This window comes from Stegodyphus dumicola, chromosome X2 (genome assembly GCF_044657685.1).
Source record: "Stegodyphus dumicola isolate Sdum_Otavi_A_Nest chromosome X2, ASM4465768v1".
Taxonomy (NCBI): Eukaryota; Metazoa; Arthropoda; class Arachnida; order Araneae; family Eresidae; genus Stegodyphus; species Stegodyphus dumicola.
In genome coordinates this window covers 88,103,029-88,116,257 of record NC_140781.1, presented here as the reverse complement: position 1 = coordinate 88,116,257, position 13,229 = coordinate 88,103,029, and the positions used below count along the sequence as shown (strand labels likewise).

At 34.5% G+C, this 13,229-nt stretch overlaps 1 protein-coding gene across 2 annotated transcripts in view; it reads left to right on the top strand.

Annotated features, from left to right (window-relative positions):
• The window catches only part of LOC118187809 (putative polypeptide N-acetylgalactosaminyltransferase 10), a 301,999-nt gene that overhangs the window by 154,570 nt on the left and 134,200 nt on the right, over positions 1-13,229 (top strand). For both annotated transcript variants that reach the window (XM_085809137.1, XM_035358083.2), the window contains exon 4: positions 12,702-12,868. In XM_085809137.1, coding sequence (XP_085665263.1) covers positions 12,702-12,868 — 167 coding nt within the window. The remainder of the gene's footprint in view (positions 1-12,701; positions 12,869-13,229) is intronic.

Genomic DNA, 13,229 nt, shown 5'->3' with positions numbered 1-13,229 from the left:
CTTTCTTTGAGCGGTTAAATTGTTTTCCTTATCTCTTATATTAATGTCCTTGCTTTGGAAAGTGTTATGCTTAGAGAAATTTTACTGCAGTAGAGGAAGAAATAGGACATAAGAACTTCACCAATTGTTTTGCAAGTATGGACCGACCGCACTTACTGAACCCAGTTTTGGTGGAGAATCCCCCTACTCCGCTTCTTCTACCACGAACCCTCTCGACAAGATTTTCGATTCGCCAGTACTTTAAGGGTCCCCATGCCGCACGGTCACTATAGTTAAAAACATCGAGCCCTTCGTCGGTATATGAACGCGGGCCCAGAGATATGGTATATTTTTATAGCGATGCTTACTGGTATATCGATCGGGACGAATCAGTTTTACGACAGTCGAAATGAGCTGAGGCAGAATGTGTGTTTTTCTTCTGAAAATATCAAGTTGGGTTTTACATCTTTTTATAGAAAATTTTTTGGCGCATGTTGTCACACAAGGAAAGATTCATGCCTGATAAAATTAATTAGAAACTATATGTTGAGATGAGTTATCAATTAATATTTGCAAGTTTCGAAAATATATAGTTTTAAAAAATGTTTGGCTAATGCATTTATCTAAAATATGGATACAATTGTTCCGTTAGCCGCAGTTAAAATCTTATAATTGTTAAATAACATTTGTACTAGAATAGTAGTTTATTTCTAAATCTAGAACAAAATAGGTCACTTAAAACAATTGTTTCAAAAGAACAGTTTCTGTTTCTAAAGCAAAAACGAATGCTTATGTGAAGCTCTAAGAAATTTTAAACTTAGTGTAAAATAAAAGATCTCATTTGGTCCGCAATCTTAAATGAACTGAATTTAACAAGACACAAGTAATCAGTTTTATGGTTATGTTTCTTGAATATGGCAAAGTTCACATGGACTGTTTGCCTAAGAGAAGGAGTACCTTCGTGGAGGACATTCTAAAGGAAAGTCGCTCGTATCCATGTTATTTACGGGGAAAGCCACAAAAGCCAACGATGCATCCAGTACATTCGCCGGCCCATTCGTCCCATTCGGCCCACCCAGCCTGTTAGCCTGGAATCAAACGTCGACCGAACTCCCAGTATTCAGCAATTTTAACCACTTGACCAAGAGGGGACTCTGGTTTTATGTACTTTATTGTTTTTACATTCCGATGAAAAGTTAATATTTTGCATCATCATATGCAAAATCGAATAGAACACATTATCTTCTATATCAGAATCTAAACAGGTTATAAACGTTAAGCAAAACGATTACAAAAGAAAGAGGTTACCCTGTTTCTATTAAATAAAAAAAATTCCAAACTACTTAATGTTCCATCGCTGATGTCCCTGCCTAATATTTCATTTTCGATGACCATTGAATAATAAATTTGCACGTTCCCATTTCCATTAACTCTCTTGTACGTTTACTAAAATGATTAATCTTATTCCAGTAATCTAAAATGCACTTCCAACACGGTAAGGCATCTTCGTGTTTGAAATAAATGTTACAACAAGCTACACTTTTTGAGTTAACATGAGTTTTGAGGATAAAAATTCCATTTTTCGGAGAATACCTTTTTCTATCAAGGTTCTGGAACAAAACTGCGTTTTTATTTTATTTATATGCCCAGCATAGTTTTCAGCAGACGGTGATCTATCACAGTGCATTTTCTTGATGCTCTGTTTCCTCGAGAAAAAAAAATGTTTCTTTCAGAGTAATAGAAATCTAGATTTTTTTTTTAAATTTTTAACATAGGATTTCACACTCAGTTTACATCTTTTAGCATTTCTTTGGGAACATCCTTTAGGATTTCACACTCAGTTTATGCGAACAGTCTTCATCTGAAATGTAAATCTTTATATTTATTTTAAAAAGTACTTCGAAATCTTGTAATGTACGTTTTAAAAAAAACGTCAAATTTAGAACATTCTTCAGCTTTCCTCTTTCATTTCTTAAACTTACTCTCGCTGTTTTTTTAAACTGGTTGAAACACTATGTAATCATTATGTAATTTTGGTAAAACTCATTAGTAAAACACATCATTTGCTTAAATTTCAAATCTGTTTTGGTCCATAGCGCATCATTACGCAAATGGACGGGATGCTTACCCTCAGCTAAGCAAACCTTATTAGGTTAGATTATTTGGTTAATGACAAAGCACACAAAGGTTCTCTGCTTAAGGAAAGGAATGACTACGTAAAAGATTACCTAAGGGCAACTATTCTGTACTTTCGTTATACATGGGGAAAATCTCAAAAACACTCACACTTATGTGTCAGGAGTTAAACTGCTAGTGTTTAATGTTCTTACCGGTTGAACACTGGCGGGCTCTCTAACAGCATTAAATGCAAACTACTCACGAGAAGAGCAAACTTTAAAGGAGGAGAAGCTTAAAATAATCAGAAATATTCAAGTGACTAAGCCTTTATATATGGCGCGAAATCACAGTATGACTGTTGGAAGCAGAAATAAAAACGTGAAGATCAGATAATGAGCAGTATAAATGCAAATAACTTCACAAAATAAACAGACTGCAACAATGAAAGCTGGGGATTAATCGAGGATCTCGTACACACCTCTCTGTGCCACAGCAGGCAGATAGGCCTAGCGTGCTTTGCCATCCACAGATTCTCGAAAGTACATTGAGATCGTTAGATTTTATGTGCCTTCCACTCCTGAAAATGAAATATTAGGCAGGGACATCGTTCATTATTTTTAAGCAGGTTGATTCGAAATGATCTTTGATTTCATGTCATCATTCGCTCCCATAGCCGTTTCACAAGTAGCCGAGTGTCTAAGAGAGCTGAATACTAGTAGCTCGACCTGTCTTCTAGTAGCTCGATCTGTCTTGTGTTCGATCATAGGCAAATACGCTGGCTGCATAGCCTGAATAGAAGACATTTTCCTTTAGAAAGTTCTCTACAAAGGGCATCCCCCCTCTTAGGCAGATAGCCCTCGTGGCTTTGCCATACTCAAATTACCTAACCGCTGCCATGAGGCTTTAATAATAATGGTAATATAAGGTGCAAAACTGTAGACCAACGTCTGCTTTTAAGGCAAAACACATTGAAAAATGTATCAAAATACAAAATCTTAAAACACAAGAAAATGTTGTAAAATATACTGTAAGTTGACGTAATTTATTTATTCAAATAGATACAGACAATGCAAATGTGCAAATGTTATTTATAAAATTCCGTCTTACATTATGATAAACTGCACGAGGTCCATTATGAAGCTGAGTAAAATAAATGACAGTATTGCTAAAAATTTCAGATGAATGATTTAAGTAGTTCTTATAATATTTAGCCACAGAAGATTACAGTATCTCACAGAGATTTGGTCTTCCGATTAATATGAGTAACTCTGTTTCGATCAAACCAAAAATGTTTCTGCTAATAGAGATTTAGGAGACTTCAAGCAAACATTCGGTGAATTAGCTTCTAAATTTAGGACTTTGAAATCTCCTTTGTAGAAGCTGAAATTAGCTTTCTCGGTACTGGAGATGTTTGATACAGAGGAAAATTAACTTTCCCCTCGCCAAGAATGATGAAACGACGTGCACACCACGTAATGCAGCCCAACCACTTTTCTTGGATCTCCCCTTTCTTCGCAGCTCAGTATCTATCCGGCTCGCCTACGGTATCGCAAGGACTTTCATTTCGTCTATCTGAAAGCAAAGTGCTTTCCCATCTTTCCCCGACTATCCCTGTGTTTCTTCTCACATGGAGAATTTCCTTTAGGTTTCCTTTAAAAGTCAGGCCACTTATGGCACTCCCTCAGTGAACTGGTAAGAGCATGAAAAGTCATACCTGCTGAACACCAATATACTCAACGGATCAAAGTATTAAGATCAAACCAAAGAGTATCCAGAATAATTTGAAGAACCTTGCTCAGAAATTGCTGTAGACTGTTTGATTATGGCAAGCAGGCCAGGGCTATTAGCCAGAGTTAAATTAAGGGATGCCTTCGTGATGAATTTTTAAAGGGCATTGGCTTGTATTCCCGTTACAGATAAGGAAAATCATGAAAAGGCCATGCAGGCAACCTGTTCGCCTGGAATATGAACCTGGACTTAACTACCAGCGTATTCAGAGACTTTACCGCTCTGCCTGTAGTGAGCATTTCTCTGTAGAAGGTGACTGTTTGTTACAGCCGCTGCGATAAATGCATATAAAACTATTGTGCCGCCTAACTGGTATAGTGGTTAGCTTCGCTGACAGCCGCGTGGAGAAGGCATGGATGTTTGTAAATGTATTGTGTCGGTGTGGCATAGTAGCACTCTAAATATACGGCGAGCCGAAGGTCCTCTCGTGTAGTTTGGTGGAAGGGTCGGGAGACCTTCGGACCCGTCCCCCCGGGAAGATCTCCATCAAAATTGGGAGCGGAAATGTGCCAAATCGCACTGTCACCTGTTGCCAACGACAGGCGTAATCTTCCGCTCATTGCCACGAGGAATTTCGTGGGCTTAGGCTGAGTACGTCAGACAGGTGAGCATAAGCAACAACAACAACAAAACACTTTTTAAATCACTTCGAGATAAAATATTTTCTTCGGGTTAACATGTAAAGTTGAATTCGTACCTATAATTGCATAAACGCTTATAAAAGATCTTTTACATTAAATTTTTAAAGGTTTATTCACAGAACTTGCTCGGAATTCAACCTCGCATTTAGTGGCTTCTGGTTTTGGCTTCATTTTAAACCACCGTAACTTCCAAAGGAGTGAAATGAAAACATATTTTGTCTTAAAAGAGAATAGAAGAAGCTGTAAAGTTGCTGAACACTGGTAGTTCGATTCCATGTGAACAAGCTTGGCTGCGTGCGCGTTTTCGTGGTTTTCTCTATGCGTAACATGAATACGATTCAGTTTCTCTTAAACGTCATCCAAAAAGGCATCCCTGCTCTTAAGCAGATAGCCATTATTTGCTTTGCCGTTATCAAATATACCAAGAACATAAAACTGAACTTAAAATCTATCTCGTGATATATCTTTTAAGAATAATTATAACGAAATTTTATTAAATATAAATGAACTAATTTTTAAATTAATTGTAAAATGTTGATTATGAAAGCGACAACTAAATGAATTAAACTAGTATGAAACCAACAAGTAAACCATTAGAGTGCCAAACTTGCTTTATACTCACTTGTATACTGTTTGATATGATCCATATTTTTGAATACTTACTATGTGAATCAATATTAACAATTAAAATTGATCCCTTATACGTATAAGAAATCAAAGCCGACGTCATTTATTGCTTGTCTTTGAATTCCAAATATTTCTATAATGCCTAAGCCATCTGAAACTTACAATGTCCTAAGTCCAATTACGACATTTCCACAAATCCAATCATGATCTAAACCCCATTTTGGAAGCAGATATTATTTTTCTAAGAAGTTTCCTGTTGAAGTAGGAATTTTTCTTTTAAAAACTGATGTCAAGTGACATTTTCTCTTAATTTATTTGTTAGTTGCAATTTTTTCTTCTCTTGAGTCTTTCAGGTTTGTCACTAAGTTACTTCAGAAAACATTAAAAATGATGGGCACTCATAAGGCACTTTTTGTAGTACTTGAGATAACACAACAATTTAATTCGAGATAAGTTACTTCAAACTTTACACTTTTCGTCAAAGTTTTATCTTCAAGATAAGTAATAATTTTTATCAAAACACCTCAGGAGTGTAATTTTCATTGATCATTTTAAGTCGATTGCTAAATGAAAAATTGTTCGCATAATGTACTAGTATATTTGCGCCGCTTCTTGAAATGATTTTCGGAATTTAAAACACCGCATTAAAATGGCGGGAAAAAGATAAAGTTGACATTTATTTAGATATTTAGATGGTTTTATGCAGTCGATTAAAAAGATAAGAATGATATACATTATAAGTTTAATACTCAAGCAGTCTAGTAAAATTAGGTTTTATCACGGAATCCTCGATACTGCAGTTGATAGTTAACGTCACAATAATTAATTTCTGCTTTATCCTTCTATAGTGAAGCCGATTTGTAAAAAGAAGACGGATGTAATGAACGAACTTTCATATACAGTCCAGTGACCTATACAATTCATGTTATTTTATATTAATGTTACAGCAAGCCTCAAAACGTGCGAAACTCGGATATAAATAACTTTATACAGATAATGGACTAAAACATTTTTTTCTTAATTTTTTCGTGAATTTCTGTAAGTTTTAACTCCAAAATTACAGATTTATAATAGCATCTACGTTATTACACCGGAAAACACCTCTTTATGTTTACTGCACTTTTATCTTCCCTCTTCCCCTCCATTTCTATGTTCTAAACAAATGCTACCCGAAGCTGATAAAACGTTCATTTTTTATAAACCAGGATACACAATAACATATCGTAGGAGACCATATTAAATGCGCCATCTGTTAGTAAAAATACATTTCTAATACAAATAAGATGTTTAGATTCATTCTTTTAAACAAGGAGAAGAACGTCTGTTGAATCATTATATATATGTGTATACACTTGTATTCCATTCTTCTAGAATAATTTTATAAGCACTAATATAATAGTAACCTAACTTGTTTAGTGGATAGTGTAAAGAATGTTTTTTGTTTCCTTGTAATATCTGTTTGGGTTCAAATATCTTCAAGACGCTGTGCGTATGGCCAACGTGCTTTTCGGAATTTTTCGGATTTTTCGGAAGACAAGTTATTCTAACTCGTTAAAACTTATTTGAGCAGATAAGTGGCCGGGAAAGATTTGGAAATTAGAAACAGGTAATAGAAGTGAAAGTCTTCGAAATCTTCCTCCAGTACTAAGAAGTTTAATTCTTGAATCTCTTATAAGACTTCTTATAATCACTGTTCGTATACTCAGCTGCCTTCCGCTGCCTCCGCCTCTCTTATTTGATATTTCTTTAAATATAATACGCTCGTGTTGGCCTGAACGACAATTTCTGTACTACTAAAGTTTTATTCCTAAATATGAGATCTATACGTAAAAAAAATTTGGTTTCATTTAGGATTCGTTAAAAATTATCCATTGTTTGAAAAGATGACACAAGAATATTAGCTGCAAGGGCAGTGTGGGAAAAACAACTTATTTGCAGTCGTTATGAGTTTGTATTTTTCTTTCGCACTCTTTTATTACAAACCGGTCTTCAAAGGAAATAGAGTAATTGGTACTTGAAAACAAATGCTTATTTAGTTTAAATAATAACGTATTTCCTTGCCTAATTTTTTCCCTTTCTTTTACTAATTTTGCTGTTCGAAAATCAAGAGGGAAAAGTTATCCGAATAATTTTAATTTCTAAAGGACGCGATTGCAGTAGAATATAAAAAAGTCACTGATAAACTACAAGGGCGCTCAAACTAAAACAAAATGTGGCGGATGATGATTCTCCACCCTCAGAATTTAACGATTGGGTCCACTAATCCCCAGTCGCCTTTTAAAAGTGAAAGTATATAAGGTATTTTTCTCCCGCCTTCTTAGCATGCCTTCATGGAGTACTGGTCAGCACTATCGGCGTGTATTTGAAAGGTCCGAGGTTCGAGTCCCTGCAAGAGCACTGCTCATTTTTCATGTCTCCTGCTTAAAAATACTTAATTGTCTCTACCAATATTATTTCTTTAACATTTTCACTGCCGCGGCAACCACATTCGGGTGACGACAAAATTCCTGATCCCGTTATCGATATTCGGGTGACCGTTCTTTGAGTACTTACGGGGTAAAGTATATATTTGAAAAAATTGTTTTTGATTTCTGAAAGAAAGAAACGAAAATTATTGTTGCCGATAGATAAATTCATTACGCTCACTAAACTGAGTTGTGCTTTCTTTGGTATCAGATTTTATTTCTTTTTTTTTAAACAGCCAATTCTTGTAAACTATGATCAGTAGTACATGCACTACATTTGTTATTACTGTATTTATCAGTATTCGAATTACAATCTTAGGATGTAATTTTGTATATAATTATCTTTATGAAAAATATCGACTGCTCCTCATCGCTGCTATTCAACAGTTCGCAATCTTTTAAGCCTGACAGTAGGTTTCTTCTTCAATGGTATATGATTTACTTAAAAATTACGCTGTCTTTTTTAGGCATTGCAAAACGTTGGAGCAACAATTTTAACACAAAAAAGAATTTTCACCATTTTTCACAAAAAAGAAAAGTATTTGGAAGTGAAAAAGTAACATTCGAATTTCACACCCTTTCTTATACTTCGTTCTTGAGGAAAGATTTTAAACTTGAATGCCGGTCCCAAAATGTTTCGTTCTAAACATTCTAAACTTCTACGGTCAGAAACAGTTGACACATAGTATAGCAGCGATCGTCGCCTAAAAAAAGATTTCCTTACAAACTCGCGTGGCAGTCAACTTGTTAAAAGAAACTTACATTCCACTAAGAATACATAATAACATTAACATTGCAATATCTAAGAAGATATCTTCATTTCTTCTTCCCTAAAACTTGAGTCTCACCCGTTCTTATCCTGTTCTGTATTACTTGATATGCATCAAATTATTTGTAAATTATTTAAAAAAAGTGGGAATGTCCCCCTGAATCAGCGAAATCTTAGATAGAATGTCAGTTAGTGTTTCCTTTGCTGTGATGGGTCAGTTCTTGTGCAGGTTGGTATAGAGTTAGAAGGGAAAGTTTCGGCAGGTAGTTTGCGACAGTTGATCAGTAAGACGAAAAGAATCCATATGTGGAAGAATCTATTTTAAAATTTAGGATAGCTCATTCTCTGAATGCATTGAGGAAGGGGAAAGTAACTCAATTATTTTCTAAATTTTCAGAACCTGGAGTTGAAAAGCTAATAGGATGATACTCGGAGAAATGTGATGTATAAGGTGATGTTTAAGAATTAGTGTGTTTTTTTAATAATCAAATTTTCAATACGAAAATAGACTATCCGAATCCATCCTCGTCCGAAGTAGCTTAGATAATAGAAGCCAATACTATACACAAAATTTTGAAAGCTGATTGAAGAAGGCAAATGGTTTTTTTTCTTTCAGTCATCTATCAATCTAATACAGACATGCTTTTTGAATGTGGAGACCATGAACACGATTACTTTACCCCAGGAAGAAATTTTCATGCTAACTAAATATTCGACTAGAAAACAGATTTAATTTCTTCTTATATCAGCTAACGGCACTTAAAAGAAACTGGGGTGTATGTTATTAGCTGATAATTTATATATGATGGCGGAGTTATCTAAAGAGACTGCTACAGCTCGGGGGATCGTTTGGATCACTGAAACTCACTTTCATTTCTTCCCTGCATGAGTTAACGTAGACTTTCCGTTAATGGATAGTAAGATATGGAACTCGATGTCTTCGTAAAGCTGATTACTCTCTAGAGACGTGAACCATAAGGCTGACAGAAAGTTCAGCAGAATGAAAATGGGCACAGTACTGTTAACTGTGTTTCCCTGAGTCAAATATGTCTCTTAAGTTTGCTAGTTGTCCTTAGGTGCAATATTACTTTAAAGAAATTTTCGCTGGTTTAAGTCTTACAATGTGGAGACATAATCTGAACTACATTCCTATTAATATTAGTGTAAGTTCTATAGTATCGAGAAATGCCTAGTGCTTGCGCGGTAAGATAGCTTCGCCACAATGTGGAGTTAAGGTTGCGAGAAAGTGGCAGGAAAAGCAGGGTTGCCAGATTTGGCGCGAAATCGCCCGTTTGGCTGTATTTGGCGACAAAACTGGCGATATGTCACAGACGGAAAGAGAACTTTCTAGAACGCATTTTAGCGGTTTTCTCGGGAATATCCTCGAAGATAAGCTATATATACCCTGCCTGTTCGGAGAGAAAGTAGTGTTTTGAGTTCAGAGATTAGCGTGAGAGCGATCGACCGAGTCGGGAGCAGTACTTTAGTGCTCTGCCGTGCAGATTGTTTCAGCTCGTTTTTCGTACTTTTTCGACGAGTGTAAATGTGTCTTTGGAACTGTACTGTGTAATAGTACTTACTGGCGAATAAATTATATTCTGATTCTTCATCAAGTGTTATCAATTTCTCCAAACCGATGAACCTGTAGAACGCAACAATAGCATTGTGTCGCTATGAATTTTATGAAAACTAATTCCTAACACCTTCAGACAATAGACTTTTATAAAAATTAAACTTACGACTTTCTGATCTACTCCAATAACTACTCAGCCTAATTAGCGAGATTTTCTGGCTGATGAGATGGCTAAAATTCGAAACACACTAGGGCTATCTGCCTAAGGGAGAGATGCCTTCGTGGAGGGCTTTCTAAGGGAAACTGGCTCGCATACACGTTACACATGTCCTAGGAGAAGGGATGCCTTCGAGGAAGAGTTTCGAATGGAAACTGGTATTCACGTTTCACGTGAAGAAAAAAAAGACGACAATCGTGTAGCTAGGTTGTTCGCCTGGCATCAAACTCAGGTCTAATTTCCAGAGCCGCAGATGAGGCTTAACGTCAAAAAGAGAACATAAACTAATTACTAAGCGTTACCTACTGGCGAGCGTTGGAATCATTTCGTTTACCTGCAAACTGAGGCTACAAATTAAGCATTAGTGCACATGTTAACAGTAAAGCAGCCGCTTTCAAAATAAATGTAAAATAGTAAACGTAAATTAAATCTATATTTAATCAATATTCCAAAACTTTTCATTGGATATATACAGTAGGTTTATGTGACTGGATTTTCTGAAGGAGTTAAAGTGCATATTTAAATCTGAAAATTTTCTCGACATGCCTTTTGGGGTTACGTGATGCAGCAGTGCGTAGCAATGCATTGATCTGGAGCCTGGTTTAACAATATTGCAAACATGGTATGTCTAACTGCAAGAATGTCCTTCTTCATTCGTAGTGAAATTGCCTGGAAAAATAATATAACTGAATTAGTCATTAAATTTCATCTTAAGATTAACGAATTTTCTTTTACTCCGTATTAAATATAAATATACGATACGTTCAAAAATACAATATTTAATGAAATTTTTAGGATTCATATTGAAAATTTCTTTTAATTAATTATTTCCATATCGAGGTATAAAGAAATTTTTAAAATATGAAAGACTATCATTTTTCCAGCATTATCTGAATTTGTAATCTCGTTGGCAGGAAAAAAAAAGTTTATAAAATTGAAGCAATTACCAAAAAAATTATTACATTTCTTCACATTTATGAAACATGAATTCAATAAGAATAATTCTCCGCTCTCGTTATTTGAATATGAATAGAAAAAGAATCACTTTCTAGTTCCTAAAGATAAGTATATCAACACACGAATGTACATATCTCACTATTTTTTTCTTATTTTAACAGCTGGTTTGCTTATTTGATTTGAGATATTTTGAATATTAAATGAGCATTTTGAATACAGACCTTTTAAATAAAGTTTTTACTATTTCTTCAAGTATAAAAACTGCCTTTAAATATTATATCGGCTTTTATGCTCTTGATGTGATATAAACTGCTTATTGATTCCTTGCAATGTGTATTATCAATTTATTCCCCTAAGTAATACTTTTAAATGCAAATGCATTCAGTACTAAATTCCAATGCATTGTAACACATTTCGTTCTTAAATGGCGTCTGTTTTTGAATCATAACATTTCTTGGGTACTTCATTATGCTATTTTTGCTTCTCGCGAGCCTATGAAACACCGACAGACTCATAAACACTCATAGGCGGGAATGTATATGCATACCTGCTGTGACAAAAATATATGACATTAAATGATATCCTGCCTCTTAGACTGAAATGTTCTTAAGTAAAACATGAAACTGTAACTAAGATCTTTAATATAAATATGGCTGCTTTACTTGATTTGCATCTAATACCATGATAAGTATCTAAAAGTTATCCTATAAATTAGGGTTACTTTTTCAGCTATAAAGGTAGGTATTTAATTATGGTAATTTTCTTACAAGAAGTTTTTATGGGTTATATATATTGCATGGTAAAAACTCGGTGGTTTGCTATACGTTGGGAAATGCAGAATATACAATGTAAGCTAACGCATTTTGTCGCTACAAATCGAATCTAGTGAACAGCAACTGTCAGCAGCAACAGCAAATCCAGGCGCTGTTAAGCTGTAAAATCATTCGAGGAATGCTGTTTTCAAAGTAATCACAGAAGGACTCATTGCATCCTTGTGTTTCTTAGATGCATTCTGGGTGTTCATTTAATTACTGTTACTAACTTATGATTAAATATGTTTCGCTGTACAAACGTTTTGCTGTTCCTAGCTTTTGTAATTGAAACACCATTTTCTTTATCTTGCTGTTTATTATCGAACAAATCCACAATACAGCAAAAAATGAATATGTTTCACCCACTTCACATTATAGGCGATATTTATTTATGGTGAAAATAATTTACTGCAATATTGCCATTTTCTATTTCAAAATTGCAAGTTTAGAATTGTTAACATATAGCCATTCTTGTTGAATAATTTTATACCATGAATGCTTTTTATGACACTGTAAGACTTAGTATTGTTTTAATGTAATTTCAGAGTCAATTTAGCAGTATTGCTGAAATTCCTTATTTTGGGACAATACAATCAAACGAAAGAATATAAGAACAGGTGATAGAAAATTACAAAATCATTTAATGTAATAGGATACTAATTAGAATAAAGTCATTATCTCTGGACGGTAGCTGGTGCGAAATTGACTTCATTTATGAAGTAAATAAAGTGACGTCGAATTCTTTTTTCTTTCAGTTGTAAAGCTAAGGAATATTTGTCAAAATTACCAAAGGTGAGCATAGTGATACCCTTCCATAATGAGCACTGGACCACTCTTCTTAGGACAGTTACAAGCGTGGTGAGTCGTTCGCCACCTGAACTCATCCAAGAAATAATTCTTGTGGACGATTTCAGTACTAAAGGTACGTGTCTTTCAATTCTTCCTTTTTCTTCTTAACCATTTAATAGACAAAAAGATGCTTAATAAAACGTTAAGCATGTTTAATAAAAAGTAAAGCAATTGATCAAATCTTTTTTTAAAAGTTGTAAAGCATTCAGATATAGTAGGTGTGGGTATTTGCTTATACTATATCAGATTTCATAAGTATATATTTACTAATGCTTATGATAGTTACAAATATGCATTTGTATTATTAAAAAGGATTATAAACACTTACCTTAAATTATATTCCTGGGATTAATAAGTTACTGCGCTTGAAATGTTTTATTAAATTAAAAATAATCCTTTTAAAGTTTAAAATTGTTTGAAATACTTATCATAAT